This window comes from Phalangium opilio, unplaced genomic scaffold, assembly GCF_054372755.1.
Source record: "Phalangium opilio isolate 3A_F unplaced genomic scaffold, DU_Popi_V2 ptg000024l_1, whole genome shotgun sequence".
Lineage (NCBI taxonomy): Eukaryota > Metazoa > Arthropoda > Arachnida > Opiliones > Phalangiidae > Phalangium > Phalangium opilio.
The window spans coordinates 180,330-206,484 of NW_028324155.1; the positions used below are offsets into that span (position 1 = coordinate 180,330).

At 32.2% G+C, this 26,155-nt stretch overlaps 1 protein-coding gene across 1 annotated transcript in view; it reads right to left on the reverse strand.

Annotated features, from left to right (window-relative positions):
• The window catches only part of LOC149691952 (uncharacterized), a 48,124-nt gene extending 24,218 nt beyond the window's left edge, over positions 1 to 23,906 (reverse strand). The window contains exons 1-5 of the mRNA XM_089867520.1: positions 23,861 to 23,906; positions 23,319 to 23,447; positions 497 to 598; positions 322 to 426; positions 153 to 239 (exon numbers count right to left, since the gene is read on the reverse strand). Coding sequence (XP_089723646.1) covers positions 153 to 239; positions 322 to 426; positions 497 to 598; positions 23,319 to 23,447; positions 23,861 to 23,906 — 469 coding nt within the window. The remainder of the gene's footprint in view (positions 1 to 152; positions 240 to 321; positions 427 to 496; positions 599 to 23,318; positions 23,448 to 23,860) is intronic.
• Positions 23,907 to 26,155: the final 2,249 nt, after the last annotated feature.

Genomic DNA, 26,155 nt, shown 5'->3' on the forward strand with positions numbered 1-26,155 from the left:
AACGGTAATTATAATTTGAAATTGTTTAGGATTTAAACGCGTACGCGTATCCCAGTTACCTTGAAACCGAACATTACCGCTCGAATCCACCCGCCGATTTTGGGGTAATTGTCTTATAAGACACTAATAGTTAACTGATGTTTTCCACTTACCGGCTTGTCGTTTTTGGCGGTCAACACCTTTGAGGTCTTGAAGTCGAAGATCTTCCGGACACCCTTTATCGGTGTCAGGGCTCTCCCCTTTAAACCGGGTGATAAAAGAAAGGTCTTATTAGGAATTAAGGTTAATTATACGCACAGTTAGGAAAAGTCAAATACTAACCTTCGTCCGATCCATCGGCGCAATCTCTGATCCCGTCCTTGACGTTCTCCGAGTTAATGCATATTGGCACTCCGCAACGGCAAGCAAATTGCTCCGGAAGGCACTCTAAACAACACAATTTATATTATATTACTTGGTTTATAACGCTATTTCTTTGAGAAATGTTGATACATACCTTCGTCAGAGCCATCGGAACAATCCTTAATACCGTCTTGAATCCTCTGCATTGGGACGCATTCTGGGCTACCTTTACATTTGAATTCGTCATTTGAGCATACTGCAATTGGATAATTTAAAATTAATACGCTGTTTCATGTCACTTATAACAAAGTGAGCGTCACACACATTTTAAACGAAACTTCCTAGTTTAAACTTATATTTTTATTTACTTAAAATAAGGAAAGAACAATAAGAATGCATTTTAGGTCTGTAAAATCGTGTTTTCCGAGTTTCTATCTCACAAATTGAGGCAGTGACGCGTAACCGACGACTGTCTTCGTGTCGCGTTTATTATAAGTTCTATATAGGTTTACAACCTTCCTTTAATTCCATTAGTATTTTACTTTAATACCGCAATCTCCCACAGACTTCCTCGTATTCAATTTCTTTCATCTTTATACTTTACGACATACGCTTCTCTTAAATCGCTGGAGCGAAAGCTCTACCGGAAATACCACTATATTTTAACAAGACAATGGTTGTTCTCTAAGCCTAATTTGAATTGATCTATAACAGGGTTGAACCCGGTTTCTCAGGTTATCAAATTTTGTATAGAAAACGTTAGTGGCAGCAATATTCAAAATGGGTTACCTAGTCCCAGTGTGTATATACTCTCTTAAAACTGTAATAAGGTACATTCGAAACCGTAACGTAACGGAATATGTGAAATTGTCATATTTTTGTTTAGACTACAACATAAGTTCGTAAGATACGTTCCAAAAGATTTTCACTGGTTACTGAGAGCTTGCCATGAAGTGAGGTAGGTGAAACGTCATAGATTGAAGACTAAATAGGAAGGTGGACTGCAAAACCGAGTGTAGTCAATTCTTGCGTCGTTCTCGAACTAGCTGTTAGCCTCTAGCATTATGAAGTAAATGTATAGTGTCATACTTATGGAACATGTACCCTATAAATATATGACTACAGTAATATATTGATTATTTCGTTTACTTAGTGCTTTAGTATTATTTCTTAGACATTTAAAAAAGTAGCCCAATGACCTCATTTAAGAACATAGCCCCTGAATATACGGTATGTTTCAGATTATAAAATTTTATCACCGATAAAACTATATATATTAAACAAATGGATATCGGAGGCCCTCAAACATTAGATATCAATTTATGTACGATCGTGAACGGTATGATAGCCTTGTCAACCTTCAAATAAATGTTTTTCCCCAAAGCACCCGAGTACATGCAGTACATAATCAAAGCAAATGATGCGTTTTCGTATTCGGAACGTCAAGTACTTAGCTAGGACTTAAAATCGTCCTCAATAAATCTGATTTTTTGACAGATTATAATTTATAGGCACTTGGTCGTTTCGTTTGAAGGTTGTTACGGACGTTCTAGTTAAGATTTTCTATTAAAAATACATAATCTTCCTTTTACGAATCCGTTTAACCGGTTCAGATCCGTACACGAGATAAATTAGCTCACGTCACAAATAGGATAGATAGATAACATTTACGTTTCAACGTTCTATATCTGAAATGGAATGGAGACACAAATTGGCGATATGAAGATGGCTTCTTCGCAGCCTCAATAAACTCGCTATAGTGAAATTTTCTCTTTTCTTGGAAGGGTAACCTCTGCTGTCGGGGGTGAGAAAGTGTACGTACGACTTGTGTTAAGTTAACTTTCAGAACACACAAATTGTGTCTTTTTAAACCATAACTGCCTTGACCCGAATTCTACGTTAATAGATTGCAAGGTACTAACAAGGAAGGCGTTCGAAACTGGCTTGACATTCTTGTACAGTACAATTTTTTTATTATATTTTTTTAAATAATACCCAAATATCCTGACAAAATATTGAAACAGATATTTTGAGTAGGTTAATTCTAGCAGAAACATTTCAACAGAACGTTTGTCCCTCTTCGTGTTTTGTACGTGTGCTAAACGTCAAATAGACTCGGGTATACTTTTAAATTGGCAAGAATCATGTTTGCGAGCCGTAGGGCGTATCACGACTGGTTTCTCCAGTCCTAACATCATTTACCTAGGATACATTTACCGAGTAAGGAGAACTCGAGTTCTAGTGATCGACTTAACCCGTCGCTCCATCGTTTTCTTCAATATTTAGAAGCCCCCTCTTCTCCACCAAACCCATCATTAGCCCCGTGGCTTACTAATTGTTAATTACATCTTTGGAAACACTAATTTTTCTTTACAAAAAGAGAAAAGTGGCACGCGCTATCCTGGGCTTCCGCTATCCCTTGTTTCGAGTCTCTGAAACATCCCGAGTTATTTCCAAATATATTTGATGCCTACCTAATTTTGTGTAATATGATTTGTTGGAATTTAAGGTTGCTTACCTTGCCCACATTCTGAGCTTTTATTTTAAAAATTTAATGATTCATCCGTTAACACTTGATGGATCATAAATCAATGGTATCAAGTATCCACAATATATGGCAGCTTGGTACATGGACCAACATCTTTGGTTAAAATTAGATTTCTAAGCCGCGTGATATTCCACCAATTTCTCTTGGGCGTGGTCATGGCAAAATAATGTCACGTGAAGATTTTACTTTTAAAGGGTAGCGAGTAGATCCTTGTAATGTAATTTAGAAAGATGGAGGTATTCCATCACCACCAAGGAATGCGTTCACGAGCTTCGGGGTTTTTTTGGGGCTAAAGGAAACGTATTTCAACAACTAAACTTCATTGGAATTAACCTCGATTTGCTTTGAAAAAAAAAGCAAAACGCCTCACTTTCTAATAAATTATACGTAGGTTACATTCGTCAGTGTGAAAATGAAACCCATTATTAGAAGGAATTTCTAATTTTTAAAATTAGTTTGCCCCTTAGCGCCTCGCATTATCGTTATAGTTCAAACTTGATAAGATAACAATGTTTTTGAAAAAAATCTGGTTTCGAGATAGATCATCCAAGATGCGATAATCAAAAATTCGCAGCTAACTTCATTATTTTATTATAATATAAACTATGTATTCATAAATGGTTTGATGGGGGTCTTTCACTCGAAACAACGAAGGGATCGAACCACCGACAGTTCGCGCGATGATGCGATTATAAAAGCGAAACGAGTTTTAAGACATTTAGGTGGTCACTGTTTATTGCCAACTAAGGTTGAATTAGGCCAAGGATTCTGTACAAGACTGAGGAACTTTATGGAAAACACCGTCTTCATTGTTTTCGTTAAAGAAATGAGAAGTTTCAAACCGGCATCCTGAACTTTTAATTTGTCCCAAAAAGACCTAGTACAGTATTCATCGTCGCTTCTCTCATTTAAAATTTTACTAACGAGAAAATTAAAATTTCTCCGTCCAATTAACTATATGTTGCGTGACTTCGTACGTTTTATGACTTACGTGTCATACTTTTGAGTTTGTGTTAATTAAACCGATATAATAGTACAAGTTCTTTCTAGCTATGTGACTGGAAATGTTGAGCTGTGTGGAAATCTAGAAGTTATTGTTGTTAATTACAATTATTAAACACTGCCCTTACTATTGTGGATTTTCACTTGAAGGAAAACGCAAAATTACTCTAGAAGTCAGGTGTTCTAAAGGTTTTGGAAATATTTGATGAGGAATGAGATAAACGAAGTGTTCTAAAGCGACATTAAAATCCAAATTTAACCAGACAATTTATATTCTAACAAAAAGTGACCTTAATATACTTAATCATCTTGCACTAGCTTTGAAATTCAATAACCCTTTATGCCAGACATCTGTACCAGACAAATTGTTCATATTTCATACGCTTCAAGAATGGCAAATCATTTATTAATTAATGGATAAACCATTTAAATTTATGCTAATTACTAAATCTAGTTGGATTACTTCATTAAAACTGCCTTATGGTTCGATAATGAAATTTTAAAAAGTCAACTTAACCGCAAAAAGGTGTCTCATACAATTGGAATGCAAATTACATCTAAATCCCTCGTGTTTTATAAACGTGTTATCCGGGTGTGGACAACACGTGATCTTTCCGATTCACTTAAAATTTGTTCACGTGATCGAACTCATCACGTGGACTGAAACGTTTCTTTAAAAAAACGGTTCTAGTTTTAAAATTATTTTAAAACCTTTGAAAGAAGGTTTTCAAGAAAGCGGCAGGCGTTTCGAAAAACCAGATAGCCTTGAAGGATTGGTGTAACCCCTATAAATCCCGTTATATATACCGTACAATACAAATATCTACTAGATCCTGGCCCGCTATAACAGTTAGGTATTCAAAAACACTTATATAAGAATCCAATTGGAGAAATTCCAGAAAATAAAACCACCCTTACCCACTCGGTTAGATGAAATCAGGTGAAAAGTTAGTAACTACCAAGGTGGACTCCGTACTATCTCTTTTAAACCAAAGGTAAGAAATAAAGGGGCCCCTAGCTTCGAACTTGGTAACATTCAATTTGACTGGATATAAACGCCAACGCTTGTTTAATTTCCATTAAATTTATTAGTGAATAATTCTTTAGTGAAGTTGGCTTCGTTATAACTGACCCCGAAAACAAAAAATGTATTTTAGCTTTGAAATATTTTTGAAAGCGATATTACTTCGAGTGAAGTTAACCTCATTTTTTTTTTTTTTTTAAATCTCAACAATTATGGTATCTGTGAAAGCCCTTCCCAATTTCTCCAAAAATATTACGAAATATTAAGAGTTAAACGTTCGATAATAACCTCTATCTCTCTCTCGAAACACAAATTTCAACTCCGCGTAACATGAAATGAAAGCGGAAAAGGTCATGCGGGGTTTCATGATCATTAAAAAAATCTGTGTGGGAAAAATTTACCCTGGAAATCAATTAGGCCTAGATCTATCTACGGCCAGCCAGCAATGTCCAATTATTATGATATGAAGAAATATCTTCCGATAATTTTCGGTGCGTTTAATTACAGTATTTCGTGATTGTCTTAATTATAAACACGGATATGATCTTTTAACTTTTATCATCGTATCTCTCCATGTTCCATTTAATAATTCTTCCCGTTTTTCTTCACGAATTCAAAGGTTGTCGCACACTTGTTATTTCAGCAGTTTACATTAAAGTACAGTTCAATAATTTCCGAATAACTGATTACGTGTTACCAATTAAAAAAATGTGTGCTACAAACTTCTTCCAATAATAAAATTAAAAATTATGTTATTGCCTTTAAAATCAATTAATTCAATATGTAGCCCAATTAATATTGATAAAATCACGTACGGTTTATATTAAAATTTTAATATCTATATAAAAACCATCACCGAACGAGTTTTCCCAACATGAGACTGCATTTTTACCAAGAATATTATTATTATTATTTGGTAAGAATTTATTTTTCTTTGAGATAGAGGGGGAGAGAGAGAAAAATCAATCAATGAAGTCATAATGGCGAATCGAGTACATTTTTTAGGGTAATTCAAGTACCATTTATGGAGAAAAACCAGAGTTTCTATACATGTGAAAGTATATAATTAAATAACCTAATACTAAGGTATATGTCTATGTATATAACTGCTCCCTCCATTTTGGGGGTGGTCGAAGGGGGTTGAATTTGGCTATAAAGAAGCTGAATAAAGTTTCCAAGTCAGGGAGTGGTCATGTATCGAGGTCGTAATACCGTAGACGCGTTATATTTTAACTCTTTTTTTATTAATATAATATTTTCGCTTATTTTTTATCCTTACAATTTTCTACAAAACTCCCACTTTGAATTGATTCCCCTTCTCCCTATAAATTAAGGTCTTAATAGATTTTTTTCGAGGGGACAACCACTTAGTGCATCTATCTTATATTGAAGTCACTGACTTCAGGCACTCGAATACTTCAGTGCAATTTATTAAAACTTGAAGGTGTTAGACTTCTTTATTCATTCCTTTTTAAAATATTTTAGAAGTGAGTGGTTCACCCCACTATTTTAATATTAATATGATGTGAATTGCATTCATTCTTCGCAAGGGCGAGTTTGAGGTCGTTCTTTTTTCTTTCTTCTATCCGCCATTCCGCTTATAATATCGCTAATTTCTACGCGGGTAGGTCTACGATATTCTATTTCAAAAATTCAGGTTGAAATTATACCACGTACAAAGCTAGGGTATCATTTTTCTCATTCAAATCAAAGCTTAGAAATGAATTGAACCTAGGCTTGTACCTGCTACCAATTCGACCTGATTTCAACTTTTAGGCGTTTTCCCTTTCCGTTTATAATTTCGTATTAATTTAAACGCATCGATATTTAATCTATGTGAGTCAAGGATATGACTTCATTTTTTTTTAAATCCAACGCCAAAAGGTTTTTGTTTGTTAATATACTTTTATTTTTTATTTTTTCATAATATTTGTTATTGAGAATTTAGTTACGCTATTGTCTGCATTTATTATTGTAGAGGAATTTTATTCGGTTTGAATATCAATGTTAAATTATGAAAATAACGGGTTATATGGTTGTGATTTTCAATACCGTTTTACGTTATTTTGAAATGCCGATATTTTTTAAGGTCAGTAGAGTACGGTATACCGTTCTCGAAAAAAACCAGTATTTTCATAATCAGTTAACGATTTTTTCATCAATAAATATGCTAAGGATGATTTTAAATTATTAGAAACTTATATAGAAGTTAGCAAATTTTGGCGCCTGTCAAAATGTTTACTACGCCGTTCAACGGTGTTCATGGAGAAGTATTAAGGAATGAACACCGGTGAAAACCATTTTAATATTATATTTTTGAACAGAAGCTCTGTTCATACGTGATTAACCGACTTACTTTACGGTTAAATTCAATAAAGACTTTAATTTAAAATATATTACAATGCATATTGAGTTTAAAAGGCTTCGTTTATGCACATTTTAAAGTAAAAAAACCGAATCTTACCATTATAAACCTTAAAACGTCTAATTTCAAAAATTATAAATTAAATATTTTTCTTTAATTCTTAGTGAGTTAGATAAGGTTTCAGTATTTGAAAAGTTACAGTTATATAAATTTGAAAAAGGATTTGTAAAATTCAGGGCACTTTATCTTCTATAGCAAAATATGAATTTAATTGTTATACATAATACGAAAAAGAAAAGAACAAGAATCAATTTCAACCCGCATGTCCTAATTGGAAGGTCAAAAATCAAAATCACATTGTTGCTAATAATAATACGTTTTATATTCCATGCAGTTTAACGACCGTCTTATAAATTAGTTTGATTTCTTCCATAGTCATACCGATAATAATTCGAAACTGACCTTATACGTGATCTTATAGACAATTAATTCGGCAAGCCGAAAGACCGCCGCTATTATTATCCACCATTATTAAAGAGATACCTACCTAGTGGTTAGTTTTATTCAATTTATAAAGTTTGCTTTTTAGAAATGGTTATAACCTCAATTTTAAGCTTAAAGAACGCAACGCGTAAACCTAAATCGGGTTTTGAACGATAATTCCGTTCTTAGTTAATCTGGTAATGGAAGATGGGAAAAGAGGGAGAGGACACGTGCTGGGGTATAAACTGTTTCTTAAAATAGGGAATATAAACTCTCAACTTTTATTTTTTCTAGATTTGGGTTGATTTTTAGGACCGGTCACTTAGAAGTGTGTCATCTCCTAAATTCTAGCTCATTTTCTTAAAAAGATAGAGAACCTTATCTGGTTTTCTCTCGTTTACTCTCACGCCGTCGGTCCACTTTGATTTAAAGGTCCTGAATCACGTTAGGCCTAAATTTATTACATTAGAACGCGACTTGAATAATATTTCTTTTTTTCTTTACGTTTTTGATCTATGAACTCCCTTAGAAATAAAAACCTTCGCATTTGATACAATACGTGGTCTTTATTACGCTACCTACTATTACGTATTTATTTTATTCAATTGAATTCACTTCACAACGTGAGGTATTAATTATTTTATGTTTTATATGCCAAATCATGAGTTCATTACATGAAGTAAAACACTCGAGGCCTTGTTTTTGGGCAAATATTCATTCACGTTACTATAAGAATCTAGGGATAAAGCTTTATTTGTGTAATTGCTCTGTTAGTTTTTGATCTAATCCTGATGAGGATAACACATTCCTAAATTTTGATAATACATTGTTATTCGTGAAAATTATTAGTTTATTTGAATGTTACGTAGCTGACGATAGTACATGGTAAATATATCATCAACAAAGATGGCTGCCAATTCGAGCATCAGTAAAGTATGCGTGGATGTGATTTTAGTTTCTCAATGTTCTTAGTAACAAAATGAATCCTTGATCATGAAGCTTTTCTTTCTTTAATGTAATTTACTTTTGACGAAACTTGAAATGGTTTATTTTAAAAGCCCGTTGAATACGGGTATATATGGCGTACATATGGTCAAGGACTTGAGAAATAAGAAAAAAGGGGTATATAATCACGATATTCATTTCGTTTATATGTTTTCTTTTGTTAACGGTGTCTATATGAAAATGTTTGTACTTTTCTAAAAGAAATGAGCGTTATCTGAATTAATTCCAATCCAATGTCGTGTACCATTGTGCGGTGTGATATTAGGCCTAACTCCTAGACCTTTGAATTATGCATTCTTTTTCTCACGACCCGCACATTTTTTTGAAACTGTTCTTTTTTGCTCAAATGCATGAAGGAAACGAAGTCATGAGTGTTATCTAAAGAACATTTTGTGTATTTCGCTTTTTGGGTGTTGTTTTTCGTTGCAAATGTTGAGTCAGTTCTTTTGTCCGTATCCGCCCTCGGAATATAAAATGAATGTTCTTCATATAAGGCCTACTCTATAGGCACAGTGCCATAATTTGGTATTATCTTTGAAACTCTCTGCCTTTGCAGGCCTCTTCTGAAAATTTTGTTGATTTCTTGAAAATAAACCTAAAAACGTTATGTCTTCCCACTTAAATTTGAAATAAATAAAAAAACTCAATTTTCTTTACGCGTTTCACCCACCAAAATATATATTTGGGATAGTAAACTTGAGAGAAAAGGGGTCGCCCTAGCTGTTATTATTAACCTACCGCTATGTATTCATTTACCGTAGGATGCGTCGCCAAGGAATATTTATTTTAAGAATATGTTTGTTTATTCCTGGCCTTGTTTCACAATTTATTTAGATAATAACAACGCGAAACATCGTAAATATTTAAAAAATTATCCTTATTATGACATTGTTTGTTAAATAGTCTATGAAGCGACGTGGTTTCTGTTCAGTCCGAAGCTTATGGTTCAGATTCCATATTTTTGTCCTACTGAATTGCCTTGTAATCTTGTTTAGAAAATTTTTAAATACTCTTTCATTAATTATCTATCAATTTCGATAATATGTTTCCATTAGGTATTTGCACGCGTTCAAATCAGTGCGATTCATTCTAAGGGTAGCTTACTTTACAATGATGACGTCAGGAACTAAATACGTCACTTTTATGGAGTATTATATAGAGAAATGATTTGATAACTACTATTTTCAAAGGCTGGTTTGTGTCTAAGTTGATATAGTTTGAGAAGAAAGTAAACTCCCTGCAGCTGGAATTATATGTGACATACTTAATAGTAGTTATGCTACTTATGGCGAACATCAGCGGAGCAAAACCGATAATGTCCAATAAAAATTAATTCAAGCATTTCACCCTTAATATAAACAGATTTTAATTCAATTAATCATAGTACGTTCAGAAACAGTCCTAGACTTTAGATGTAGCTTTCATATAATATATTTATTCGTAACAGTCATTAGCTAAGCGTAATTATTTTGAAGGTTTACCCCCTTACATTAAATTATTATCTAGAAATAACATAATTTTAATTATATCCATTAATAGGGTCACAATTATTACCGATAGCACTTAAGATTTCTTAGAAAATTAAATAAATTGAGTATATATAATACGTCATCAATGGGTTTTTGGGAAAAAATACCGTACTTTGTATCGACTAATAACGGAATTTTACCTAATTTATTGTCTTCGGGCGTTAATTCGTTAGGAGTAATTTCGTTCGCGTCCCTTCTCCCACAATCCTCTACAAATAACCTTGTCTACTAGGAGGGGTAAAATGATTTTTAAATATAGTCAGTAAATTGTTTGGGTAGTAACTCAACCAAGGGCTGGTTTTTAAGTCTTTCCCTAATTACCATAATTAATTTTACGGTCTAGAATAACAGTTAAATTACAGATTTTAGTTTCAAGGAGAAAATTATCGATACTATTTAGTTCTTAATCGATATAATCTTCAATATTCAATGTAAACGTGCGGTTGAGCTCGAGTTAAGCTTGGAAAAAATCGCGGTCAAATTATTTTTTACGATTAAAAGAAACCTCAAAATTTATTGCATTACGAAATACCTTCAGTTTTTACAGGAATTAAATTGTCTTATGAAATATTTATACAGTCTGTCTTTTATGAGCTAATTAAGATAAATAATTCCCTTTTATCTAGTCTGTTAATCAGCCTTTAAATTAATTAAATATAAATAGAATTTACTAATTAAATCCCTACAAATATTGAACGTATGTTTGTTTAGACCTAGTTTTAGGGTTATATAACTGTATTTTTATGATAATGTAACATAATTTCAATTAAAGATGTTACTTAAATCTACCTATATTTTAGGTACCACTTGTTGAACACGCAGATCTTTATTTTATCTGTCGTGAATTCTCGAATTACGTGGCTATGGAATTAACAGGTTTCAATACACGTGCAATGAAATTGGGCGAGAATTTCTTTTTTTCAAAATCCGGAGATCAAAACTGGAATAGACGATCTCCTTGAAACACTAACGTGCATTTTTTTAGTCTTTTTATTATTGAAATCTCTAAGTGTTAGTCTTGCATCTAGTGCTAACATATTGCTCTTAGCATATCTTATATATTTTATAAATTATATAAATATAACACTTCCGGTATCCCGACGTCATACTGAAACCGGAAATACATTGAAATTTCAAAATTAACCACCAATACTTTCACACGATAGTAGCAAAATAAATTAAGTTCACTTGTAGGCAGTATTTATTTAAAATTATAATTTAAACTCAAACTAGTGGGCAGAGAAAATCAAACGGGACTTAAAATAATTCTAATCAAAATGTCATTTCAAATTCTATCTTTAAATCATCCCACATTTTTAAATTTAATCTCGGTATTATATATTCATATTAATAAAATTATGTAGGTTTTTATCTAAATCTTAAAAAGGTCAAATTCTTTCTTATAATACAGTCGAGACATTCTAAAAGCAGACCCTACCGGTTATAAACCCAGTTTTAAATTTCTTACGTCACTTTTTTTCTCAGATCGAGCTCTGCTTTTGAAAGCTAATGCCAACTAAGTTGAATAATTATATTGAAATCTTGTTTCGCCCATTATAGATATTTAGGCGGGTCTACTATTTTCCATAATATTGACCTTAAAGATATAGCAGTACCTCAAACCTAACCTCCTCCCCCCCCCCGTTAATGGAGTTTTAAATAAAATGATTATCTTAAAAAAATCTATTTTATTATAATTATTATTATACACTATAATGAGAATCAATTCTGATTAAAATTATATTGAATTTTTATTTAATTCAAATTGTATTCAAAGGGGTCTATATCCTTTTTAAAAATTAAGAACGGATGTTAAATGGCGCCAAGGTAGAAACTGAAAGTTTCATAAAATAAAATTGAACTCCATGACCCTTTTCTATATTTTACGGTTAAAGAAAATCTAAATATAAACTTTAATATTTTAAATTTCCGGTAATTTATTGAAGGAAAGTTTCAGCGTTTTCATCTTCTAAGCGAAATTGGCAAGTGAATAAAGAATATAAATTAATTAAATATTACCGTAGGGGAGAGGTTGGCATTATTATTCGTGACAATATAACCGTAACTCCCGAGGCTACAAATTCCATAGATCTTAAAGAATCTTTGATATAACCTTTTCTTGTGACCTTTCAATATAGGAAACTCGGGGTTATAACCAATCATGTAATAATAATTTCTTTTAAACATAACCCTATAGCTGATTAGGTACAATTTCGTGTTTTCTTTATTATTATTTAACATTAGGCTTAGCGGGAGTGAAATTTCTTGTAAAAATTTCCATTTTTGAATTGATACTAGTATTGAAGGCGGGAATACGAATTACGAAACATGTTCCCTGCCTTTGTTTCTCAGTTGTCTCTTACGATTGCGTCGATTGTTTATTAGTTTGAATGTGAAGTTGTGGGATTTTTGCGGGGGCTTTTGTAGAACTGTAAAGCCAACCGAGACTGACACGGTAAAAAAAAAAAGAGATAACCACTCACGACTTTTCTTCGTGAATTGGAATCGGCTAACGCGTTGTTCTACTTGTATTTAAAAGAAAAGCGAGAACAGGTTTTGTTCTTTAAAAATTCTCCTTCTTTAGTCTTTTTACTAATGTCCTACTTTTTACCAATGAGAAGACGATCGTGAAATGGAAGCTTCCCTTCTTAAAGGAATAAGATCTGATTAAATATTCAGAAAATTGATCAGAAATGAGGTGGAAACTTATGAATATTCCCATATATCTATCTACAGGAATTAAGATATAGATTTCTTCTACTTGTAATCATTACCTAAGCCTTTTCCGGGTCTTTCTGTTTGAATTAAAGGGGAGGAGTTGTAATAATCGTCATCCCTGACGTCATGCGTATTGTATTTGAACTTAGAAGCCACGTGACATTGAGGTAGCTAGCTCTCGAACCGAATGTAAACAAGTTCTCTTTGATTGTATGTTCTTCAATCAGATATTAGTATGGGTTTATGGCCTCTTAAACATTCCAAGTGGGAGAAATCTATGTATTCCTGCTATCTACAATAATGAACAATATGAAGGACAGGCTGCGTAGAAAGGTGAGAGGAAAAGGTGGTACTAACAAACTAATAGAACATTAGGCCCTTTCATTTTAGACGCCTTTTTAAGGAACTGTATCTCTTTAATATTTTAAATATTCGTTAGTTTTTGTGTTCAATCCATTTAAAAAGATTTTAATTATGTATATTTCCTTTAAAAAGAGGAGATTCAATAGCGATTTGAAACAAAAAGTCATTATTCTCAATCTAAAGAAAGTTCTTTATTCCACGGCCTACAAAGATCTTAGTAAGAACCTTTTAGAATTATTTTCCTGTACAAATCTTAGAAGTGGGATTTCTTAGTCAAAAGATTTATAGGTTTTTCCATTCGATGCCATGCATTTTGGAATGTCCCGGATGGCCTTCATTTTCCAAAGCTGCATGCCTGTAATCTTTTCTGGAATGCGTTTCTCGTCGGGGAAAATAAGGTCTCGCGGTGCTAATTAGAAAGAGGCTACGAGTTATATAAACTTTCTTAACACATTTTAGATGCCCCCTCTCTCTCGATCGAAGTTTAATGATTCGAAAGATTATTAATTTTCTCATGTTCTGTATTAAATTTTGATTGAATTTTTATTTTTTTTTACTAAGGAGAGAAATCTAGTTCTTTTCCACAGTTTAAGAAAATAATTACGTGTCTTGGGATATTAGAGAAACTAGTATTCGTTAATAAGCATTATTTAACTTAACGCTTCAGATAATTTCGATGATTATTATCGCAAAATTCAGGAACTTATATCAAAATAAAATCTTAAGTCAAAATTAATTCGAACGTTAATTAATATTGCTTTATTTTGCTTTTCAGTAAAAGATTGTATTTTCTAAGGAAATCATTATTAAAATTTCTAAATCGTCTCTTATTTGGTGCAGACGAAAATGATTTTTGAAATACAGATTAAACTTTGTGATTCGTCCGTCAATCTTGTTTAAATAAGGTTCTGTTTTTAAGTAAATTATCGATTTAATTTTAATTTTCGACTAATTATACCGAGTTACTCCATAGTTAGGCCATTTTGAAATACTTTAAAAGAAATTGAATGGTGTTTAGGTAAATTATGTGAAAACTGTTATTTCAAAATTGCTTTCCGCATAAATTAACGAAGAAAATAGAATAGAAGTGACACAGGGAGTTATTATGGTGGAATAGCTACATATGTGGTGGTAGGAGCTTCATCATACACCTTTATTCACATCACCAAGGCCCATGCGTCTTGAGGTTACTAGACTACGCTCCAACATCTCTCAAGTTTCACTTAGTTGAGACGTGGAGATAAAGATTCCCTGTGTTGCTTCTATTTTAACTCGTGTATGTTAATGATTTGCAACTAGACTAGGAGGCTAAACTCAATGAACTTGTGTTTATTTATTTAAATTTGGAAATATTTCGTAAAATTAGGTCTAAAGTGTTGCGTTACTGGGTTAAGAGTTAAAACAAAAACCGGGTACACTATATATTTTAAAATTTCACAAAGCGAAACATTGAAAGAAATACAAATTCAAGCGTGAATTAAACAGGGAAAAAAATGTGACATTTAAATTTTGAAAAGAAGATGTTCAAAGTGTTTGAAATGTTGAAAGATTTGGAATGACAAGGACAGTACCATAAAAAACAGATTGAAATAAAATAGATTAGGATTATCCTCTTTAAATCATTTCATCCCAGTTAACAAACCCACGTGAAAACCCCAAAATTTTATTTCATTTCCTGGAGGCTTAATTCTTTTATAAAAAAAGTGGGCAGTCTGAATTTTTAAATTAATGATAGCCTTTCGATTAAATGAATTTTTTTGGCAAAGTAAAAATTAAATTGCGAAACTTCGTTTGGTTGGGGGGACAAACACTCATGAATTTCATGCCCGAATCGTATAGTTTAAAATTCCTAGATAATTTCCAAGTAATTAATACAGTCTTTGGGTCGCCGATTTATTATCTCATCCAATAAGTCATCGTGATCGTAAAATTCAACATTTTTTTGTTTGAGAGTCTACATTTTAACAAGATAATTAGATGAATCTTTTTTCTTTTGAAACAAATATTTTAACACGATGGCCAATTTACAAAGAATAAAAACTTGTATCACAAAATGAGGGTATCGTTAACCCTGCCCAAGATCCCGATTACGGAATAAATTTCAAGTGGAGAGTTTAAATTTTAAATGTTTTTTCTTTGCAATTAATAACATTTAAAAATGAGAATATCGTAGTTTTAACCTACATTTTTAATTTTTTTTCTTTATTTTATTAAATCATAATAGGCAATTATTCATATTGTAAAATTTGATATTTAAGTTGTAGTGGGTGGGGTTACTTTTGATAGGTCTTTAAAATTTTGGATTCTGTGTGTAAAAACTTCCCGTAAACACCCTAGTTTACATATTTTACGTTAATTAAAGGTTAGATTAAATTCTAAGAAAATTTAAGTTTTTTGGCTCAAATAATCGGACATAAACATTTGCGTTTAATTCGATTCAAGATAGTTAAATAATTTTATAGACCACTGCATATGGTTAAACACAATTAAACTAAATTAACTATAGTATTGGGAGAAGATGATATTCATTAGACATTCCACAAAACTGATATTTTAAAAACTTAACAGTAAAACGTAACTTTTTCATTAAATCATAGGTGTACCCTTGCCTTCCTTTTCTGCAGCACGTAACAATCTAATTGCTGAAAAGTGATTTTTAACAGCTCAAAAGTAGTTTTAAATTAACGTTCCACCTGTTTTTTTTTCTTTTAAACAAACCCGTACTAAGGGGAAATGTGTTAGTCGGATCAAACAAAAAATGTTATTTTTGGTTTCTCGCTTAAAACTGGTTACGTCAGTATCCAAATAATTTTTCTAATAAAAAAATATACATCCCCGCCTGAAGAAATTGAAAAATTAAAAATAAAATCATCGCCGTGGTTTGCAATAATCGGTTTCTTTTAATCGATGTAGGAAAACCAGAGTTTCCTTAGCCTCGATCGGACTTAAATTCATTTTAGATTCTCGCGCCGGAAATTGAATGCGTTATAAGATTAATATTTCTCGTTAGAAAAAAAATGTATGTTTCTAATAATTGAGGAAAAAGATTACGGTATAAACTTTATTTAATTACAGGCTTATATAGATAATATATTAATATATTTCACTAGTTCTTTTAAAATGAATACCTCGGGGAGTATATCGTGTTTCGACACTCGTCGCGTAGCGGAAGCGATTTCGATACAATTAAAAAATATCGAATCATGAGAAGAAAAAAAAAAGAAAAATCGGGATCACTGTTGACAAAAGAGATAAGTTCGATTCGGGCGACGGAAGCTAGCTTCGTGCAACTGATTGTTACTTAAGTTTTACGGTGTCAAGATCTTTAACGAGGTTGCCATTCATGACGATCTTAACTGTTAAGTTTAATGAAGCGTGGTGCGTTGATAAGAGTGGACAAAAATGTTCATAGCTAATAGGAGATAACTCCTAAACCTTATTAGTTTGAAGTTACGATCTTTTGGGGTTTACGACTTGATTGACTTTAAAAGAATGCCATTATGTGTTTAGTCTTTTTATTTTAATCGTTATTGAATCAAATTACTTTACTCGCTGAGTTTCCTGGTTGTTTAATTGTATTTATTGATTAGCAGTCTGAGTTTGATACATTGTTAAGGGTGTGAGTGTTAATGAGAAGCTTTGGTAATAGTGAAAATTGGGACTGACTCTCGGATTAATATTGGTTATAATGACTCTGTGGTGTTAAGTTAATTATTTATTTAATTATTTTAAATTAAATAAATAATCTTATATAATCAGATTCAGTAGGCCAAATACTTTCTTTTCTGTTGATTACCCTTGCTTTAAAAGATGCGCGAAGATACCTTCCGACGATTCGTCTATTTGTCATAGGGTGATTTGATTTGTCTGTCATTATTTTTGGTTTTATGTTAATCCTACCAAAATGAATGCTTTGCGGCGGTCTATTCTTTTCTAAATTCTGACTACGCCAGTTTAGACAAAAATGCACAAAATAAAATTTAATTTTAAAACTGAGGGTGGACCAATCTATACCTTTAGTTTAAACTTTTGACCCCAAACCAACAAACTATATAATGACTTAGATAATGCTATTTAAATGAGTTTACAAAAAGTAAAAGTGACTCATTAATGCTGATACAATAACTCTAAAGTATACCCAAAATTCATGACTAACGTATCGACCACTCCTTAAAAGTTTTATGGGTCAAACCAAGAAGCAAATTTAAAAATAAAGGGGTTTAAAAATTACTGAAACCCAAATCCAGAAATAATGTGGGCCTATCAACTATCAGGGCGAAGCTTGTTGAGGTCAAAGCAGAGACTAGATGCTAAGTACTATATTAAGAAATCAATCACGTGACTGTGTCCAAAAACTGTTAAATTTTTGGTTGTACCTCCATCAAATTCGTTTACGTAAACCAAGGTACACTCTCCACGGGCCAAGTAATTTACAGGAAGAAAATGCCTCGAAAAATTTGTGTTTAATTTAAAAATGATTGCCCTTAGGGTGTCTTTCCACGGAGCACGCGTGTGTGCATCTGTGTGTGTGGATGTTACTTTAAAATAAACTGGCGAGAGTAAGTAACTGTTAGTCTTAGCGAAGTTCGATTAGGAAGCTGGGTCAGTATGACAGCCAGAACGTTCACCCCAAAGGTCTGCATGAAGGGAATGAAGCGAGAAGAATGAACGGGGGGATGAGGAGTTTTAACATCTTTTCCAAAGATTGCATGTTTAGGTCTCGGAGGCATATTTTAAAGCGGCTCGATCTTTGAAAATTGCTGCTGACTTTCCCCTCCAGGAACTTTTAAGATTAATGTACTTTTCTCTCAATTTGAAAGTATTCGAGACAAAAACTATAATCTTTGTTGTATAGTGAAGGCTTTATTGTACCTCTATAGCGGGTTACGTCTGAAATTGACGAGAGGGTAACCACTAGAAAACAATGGTGATTGATAAATTCTCCATCAACCGACGAGATAAGATAGATACACGTTTTATTCCCGCCTACGGTTCATATGTAAGAAGAGACAATTTTACAAGGGGTTAGTCGCCAATGGACACTAGTGATGTTACATTCGGACACTAAACCAATAAATACTTGAAAATATCTCTGCTAAACTTGCAACGAATATCCTTTAGTGCTACAATTTTTAAACCTTTCCAACTTAAATGCAGTTTCTGCTATGGATTTCAAGCCTGAACTTTCAAGACAAATATTGTTAAGTGTAAATCTGGTTATCCCCTTGGATGCCTAATATTATTATGGGTAGAAGAAGACTTTAAAGACTCGGGTTCTTAGTTTTTTAAATTTAATGGAATTTATTTTTTTCTTTCATTTTTTTGATAGTTCATACGCGATAGAAGGCCGACTTTCACCTGAGGGAATAACACAATAGATTGCGGAAGCTATTATGAGATACTTCTGCCCAGGTCTCCTCCGTTGTTGTATACTGTACCATATGACTATTACGGTACACCTCCGCGTGTGGTTTTTACAATATCTCCCATTATATTATTGTACGAGTAGATACCGTATGATATTAAATCCAATGTGGGTTTCCCCATTCTCCATCCCCTGTTGTTAGTTATGGGTTAATTTTGGACCCGTCGACTCGCTTCGTTTCTCTTACGGTTCGTTAAATGATAAAGCCGGAAATAAAAAATCTACAACCACCGGAATTTATTTAAACACATAAAGGTGTTAAGATGATTTGCCCTAATAAGGGGAACATGAGTTTTGATTAAAATTTTTACGTGAATCACGTTTTTTAATCTCCAGATCTTTTTACATGTGCTTTCACCATTTACGGTTGATATTTTGTATTTTCGAGAGAATATACAGGGTGTTTTTGATAGGTCTACCATAAATTAAGCCCTCCGGGGATGTTCTTTGGGTAATTTTGAGTCTAAAATTCTCTATGACATTTTGTCGTCTGGACCACTGTTTTCGAGTTATGATTTGATTGTTTTAGGGATGACAGACTTATGAGAAACACCCTGTATGTTACAATAATTTATATAATATAAGAAAAACTTAAGTGTCAAATAAATAAATCGTGGATCTTTTGTTTAATTAATTTTACAATTAATTATTGAGGGTATTCTTCAATTTTGTAAACATGGCATAAATGCATTGAAGTGTTGTGTTTAAGGTATTGAGAAAATCTTTTTAACCTCTTCCCTAAATTACTTGAACTAATGTTTAAGTCAATGAAAGTTCAGTTTTAACTATAACCTCTTCTAAACGATATGACAAAGGCTTGTTGGAAATAGATAAAAGTTATGTTTAAGTCGTAACATAACAACCCACGCATCTTTATTTATTCAAATTTGAAGTCATCGTAAAGAGATGGCTGCCAGGCAACTTAACCAGAAAGTTTTAAACAATTTTTTAAACAATATTTTTTTAAAACGGCAGTGTTATTAAGGTCAAAGAAAGGTGTATTTTTGAAAAAACTACTTGTGAAAAGAGGAAAATAAACTTAACCCCTACGCTCTTAAATGGTAATTTAGTTCTATTGGGAAAAATGGTGCCTTTAATTTATATTTACGAACAAACATAGCACCAAAATACTTTCAATTCTTAAATACAAATTTACCGAACTGGGAACGTTTTTAACAGCTTTTTTAAAAAAATAATTTGAAAGAATTTATTTAAATCATTTTAATTAATAGTTAGAAAGGAAAAAAGGCGTCCCGTTTTCTATCTCCTATTAATTAACGGCTTAGTACTTCATTAAGTTAGATCAAAGATTGAATTTTAAGTATATTTGACAAATGTTATAAAAGGGCGTTTTCTTAGTTTGCGGTTTTTTGAAACACGAAATAATGTTTGACCAATATAGTGTATATTTTTTCAAGGATCTTTGTGAAGGACGTTCGAGTATATTTGAAATTCCTTTTACTATAAAGTCGTCGTTGATCTCCTTTCCCAAGTTTATGGGCCTCAAATAATAATTTTATAACTGAATTTTAAAGCTAACTATTGCGGGGTGTTTCTTATAAGTCTGCTATAAATTAAGGGGTATTCTTTGTACGATTTTGAGCCGAAAATGTAACTTCTACCTCTACTTTGATTGTCCTAAGGTACACTGTTTTCGAATTATGATTTGAGTGTTTTAGGGATGACCCCTTAATTAAATTAGAAATCATTGTCTTTCAGTTTCTTAATTAAATTTAAGGGGTCATACATAACAGATACTTACAAAGATTAGGGGAATTAGCACAGTTTATTTTTAATCGCCATTAAAGGTTCATAAACATTAAAAAAAATAATTTGCGTGGTAGGCTGGTTTGAGAGTCCTTCCTTGTTCAACCTACAATCTTCCAAAATGACACCTAAGTTTATAATACACGTAGGCATCTTGACTTTGACAATTTTAATAGAAGGTCCTAATTATCTATCGCACTATTATTTGTTTAATCAAAGTCTTCATTGGAACTAAACCTCGAAAATCAGCCCACTACTGTCACACTCACGCGTTTTGAAAAATTCTAGTAATTCTAGTTTAACTCGATCTATCGTATATCGATTGGTGGTTCCCCGGCGGGGTCGAGTCATTTAGTCGGAACCGTTAAATCACGTACTTAACAATTTACAAAAGGAGGCAATGCAACAACTGGGTTAATATTTAGATCGGGCGAGAGAGACAGACAGAGATTGGGTTAATTTTGAAATTTGAAAACCTAATAAACGGCGGGGTGTACATTTATGTTATGTTAATATAGCTACGCTGCCATGCAAAAGAGCCAGAAAAATTGGTAAAATGAATCAAGAAATTATTATATTTTTGTCAGATGAGTTGAACCGGCGCGAAAACAACCTTTTTTGGAGGGAAAAACGTAATCTTTTCGTGGAGGTATTTGGCCAGGGATGACCAGTCATGCGTTAAGACATTATAAACATTTAAACTGAAGAAAAATTTATTTCTTTTCCGACGACGCTATGTGTATAGACTATATAGCGTTACAATCGAGGTGACCGTGAACAAATTCCTCGGATTATGTAGTTAATAAAGTTTCGATACGGAGCGTCAACTTTTCAAAACCAAGGTTGCTTAATGGGATTCATCATATTATACTTTTTAATGGGCATCAAAAGAGACCGTGAAATGACGTTTTATAATTATTCAAATATTTGAAATTTTGAAAATACTACGAGGTAGAGATAGAACTACTTAAATATGTGTTAATATTTTGATACTTTTTACGGAAAAACTATTTGAGCTCGGGGTTTGCAATTTAATATATTATAAATTATCTATATTTTTTTAATTAAAGCCTATTAGATATTTATTTAGTTTAAAGGAAACTATAACTTTGAGATAAATATTTGTGGTGGGGGGGGGTTGCGTTTCAGTTCTCCTTTAAATACGCAAGAAATATAAAGTATACATTATGTTAATTTGTTGCGTAACATTGTTTACTGTATTCGATATGCAAATATTTGTCCCAGTACCGTTTATAGACGCGCGCTATTTCCTTCCTCACACGTGCCTTTATTGAATAAAAAAAAATTAAATATCCAGACTGAGTATACAGGCGATTAATTTTTAAACATTGAAAAACTGTTTTTTTAAAAAAAATCTTTTATTATTTCCTAAAAAACGAAAAACGGGATGTCTACCTGTACCACGTTTAGTTCGAAATACCCGTCAAACTGGTCCATGATTATTTTCTGCTTAACCAGTTTTTGAAGAAACATAAATTATTCTTTCTTTCTCACTCTATCCAAGTTTATCTGGTATAAAAATAAGAATTAAGTCCGTATTGGAAGAAGCTGATTTGGCAATACACAAATTTTTCAAAATTTCTCGATTCGATACTTTCTGGTATTACGTTTAGTAAGTACATTTTCCAGCCAATCGTTCATCTTTAGGGATAGCGATCTGACATTAATATGGAGGAAGATTTGAGAAAAAAAGCTTAATATTTGCCGTATTTGGCGTTTCACTGTCATAAATTCATTGCGTTATGAAGTAATATTTGGCTCAAAACGCGTTCAAAACTAGTAATTTGGCTATGAACCTTTTCCCGTTATCATAAGTATAGAGTTAATATCACCTTTTGAAACGCGATACTCAAATAAATACCTGCCTCTACATTCATATTAGTAATTTATGGGGTGAAGGGAAACCGAATAGAAGAAAATGCACCTTATCGAGTGTAGTAATCTCAACTCTGGTTAAAGTTTAATTAAATTTTTCGATAGTATTTCGCTACACCTTTAAGATGGTCGTGAATACATGATTTTACCTAAGAAAGGGTTATAAGAAAATGACCGTATATATAATTTCATAAATTTCAAGATGTTGAAATCCAGATGTATATACACCGTATTAAGCTCAATATAGTGGTACCCCTATATAACAATCAAACTTCGTTGTATTTCTATAATTTATATAACTTTATCGCTCGTTAACATTTTACCTCTTAAATTACAACATTTTAAAACGATAAAAATGTTACGACGGTTTATCCACGCCTTTATCATCATTTCGGACCCTATGTAACATTCCTAAAAGCGCGGGAAATTCTGTTATTATGTTACTACTTAGACAATGCATGGTAATGGAATTTTTGCCGCGTACCTAGCTCCAGGGGTAACCTGGGAGAGATGATACAACGGTATCATCTCTCTTTTTTACAAAAATCGTGAGTGCATGCACGTTATAGCCCTTTTATTTAACACTAACTTTATATACGTATGTTATATCACGAATTAAAGATACCTTAGAAAAACATACGGTGATTTACCCTAAATTATGAACCCTAATTGAAACCGCGCTTAGTTATTATACGCTCATCCTATTTATACTTATAATATAAATAAAATTAATTAACGAAAAATGAGGAAGCAGGAAGTTTCGTTTAAGGATCGTTACTTGGTAAAAGAAAGAATATGAATTACGAAGAAGAGGTTATAATTTACAGTAAAAGTGTTAGAAAGATCCTTACCTTCGTCTGATAGATCGGGACAATCCGGAACACCATCCCGGACTCGTTCTATCGGTATGCATAACGTGGGAGGATTTAAACATTTGAATTCTGTGTCTTTATTACACTGATGATCAGGCTCGCCGACCACTGTTAAATGAAAGAAAAATAAAATTGTTAATTTTCAACCCTCAATTGAGAATTAATTCAAACGGTTCTGAATTGTAAACGCATTTGCTCGTATTCAAGAGAAATTCCATTAACTTGAAATTAATCATTCTGATGGTTTTTAATTTGGTATAGAAATTTAGAAAATAAACAATAGATAAGCTCATTAAATAACTGTATTAAAAATGTCTGGCAGCGATCGACGTTTAAATGGAGCAGTGACATGCTTAGATAAAATTTACTTCCGATAAATAAATTTTATCTAATTAGCATTCTACTTAAAATTAAACTAAACTTTATAATATTTTTATAATATTAAATGTCTGCGGGCATTTTACAGAAATTTTCTTTCCCCTCTCGTTGTAAACAGGGGTAATTATTAATTACCAATTCACATATGTTGTTTCTGGTTTGACCCACATGCTTAAATTTCACTGGCATTGTGTTTATTTTGTAACAATCTCGTGATTATCTAAGTTTTGAAAATTTGACCCGAAGTATAGGTATGCTTTCTTTGTGATCCGAACAAGGGTCATTAGAGGTTAGGTTCATTTTTTAACGATATGTAAATTTACTTACAACGTTCGGAATTTCAATTTTATATTAATTTGAAGTCAAACACGAACCTATTGTCATTTGTTTTCAATGGATTACGCAATGTAATAACTGTATTACCGTCTACTTTTGAAGGATTAAGAAAACTTAGTAATTGTCGAGTAGAATAATGAGATTAATTAGTTTAACTTGACCCAGAGATATTAGTACTTAATTTTGGTTTATTTATTTTTTTAAACATTTGAAAAAAAATACATCGGAAACCGCATTAAAATGCGAAAAAAATGTTTATTTTAACTTTGTAGTCTTGGAATTTTAATGGATCCATTACGTTCATAATACATCAATTTAAAACCAATTTATTTTCGTTTTAAACATTTTTCTTAAGGAAAAACCCTTAAAAAACCGAAATTCCCACATAAAAATAACTTGGGGAATTTTCTAATTTAAAATTCGCATTTAATACTTTCACCGCGAGCCCTGACCCCTATGACCTCGGTCGGGAAATGATGGTGACACGATTTTTCAAGCCATCAACAAAAGAGTCATATTTCACGATTCCCACTAGCTATGACTATATCTAATTTGAATTTCATTTTTATTTGGACCCGGTTTAATGAATACCTATTGTTTAAATCTTCGTTTCAAACCTAGTTTTCACTGTGGTCAAGCGTACTCTAACGTTATATGAGTTGCATTATGAAAACAGCGTACTCTAACGTTATATGAGTTGCATTATGAAAACAGCGTAATAACTTTCGTTATGCGGAATTCTTAAACTGATCATGGGGAGAATTATTATAAAAACCATAAGGAAGCCATTTTATAATATTCTATAAACTTTTTTAACTGATTATAACTCGGGTTAAATAAAGAATATGATAAGAAACAATAGTTTTAAAATTCATTTATGGCTTAATATTAATATAAATTTCTATATAAAAATCTATTCTCAGATGTGATGAGATAGAACCTTATTTAGAAATTGGAACTACGTATTATATTTTTTTTATATTCTTAAAATTTATTTTTAGCATTTAACTTTTTAAAAACTGGGCAGAATGTTTTTACAAAGGATTTTCTTTTTGTAAAACACCCTTTCACGTATAAATTAGACTCGTTTTTACACGAAACCAATTTTTAAAAAAATGTGAAAATGAAAATAACTTTTAAAAGTAAGCTTAAACCATTTTTAAGTGAAACCGAAAATTTTAATTTACCTAAATATACATATAATTAACTTAAAGGAAAACAGTAAATCAATTGTTAAATTACGTTTTAAACGTAACAACGCCCAACGTCTAACATTCTTGTTAAGCAAATATTTAATCAGCTACGACAAATCTTAATTTGCACCATGAGTTTACAAACAATATTATCTATATGTAACGGAAAAGCCTTTCTTCTGAGCTCGCTGTTTCTAAACATGAATTAAATTTAAACAACATTATTCAAAGTCGTAATTAGAGGCTGTAGATACAAGGCATTAGGGTTTTTTTGATTCTACACTACTGTTTCGTTTCCTTGTTCTTTCCTGCGCGATCCAATTTTTAGGGAGGGTTTACTGTCTGACCTATAATTCATCTGACTAATAATTAACGAGTGGTTGTATAACCAACCACCACCAAAGGATATGTCTTTAATTTCCTAAGGTATACACCATATTTTTCCCTATAGTTGCTCTGAAAAATATTTGGACATTTTCCAACGAAAGATATTTTATTACGATAACTGATCGTGGTTTTGGAATATTTTAAAAATACTTCCTTAGGCCTACCACTTCCTGTTTAGAGGGTGCAGTTTTTTATTTAGGGAAATACTGAGCATTGAATTACTGACGGTACGGTAAAGGGAGAGCTAAAACTAGTGAATATCTATTTTAAATTTACGTTGATTGATATTATTGATAATGTTTATCGGGATACTTTCGATTTTGAAATCAACAATTTCAATTTTATTTTCCATGAAGGAAAACGTCTAGACGCTGTGGGTGCAAGTACAATAATATCAAAACGTCCCAATGGTTAATAAAATACTGTTAATTTAAATTTTTAATCACAGCAACAATATGTTAAATCTATAAAGTGTGTTTTCATTGCTCTTTTAATTTTAATGTTAAATTAAATATGCAAATT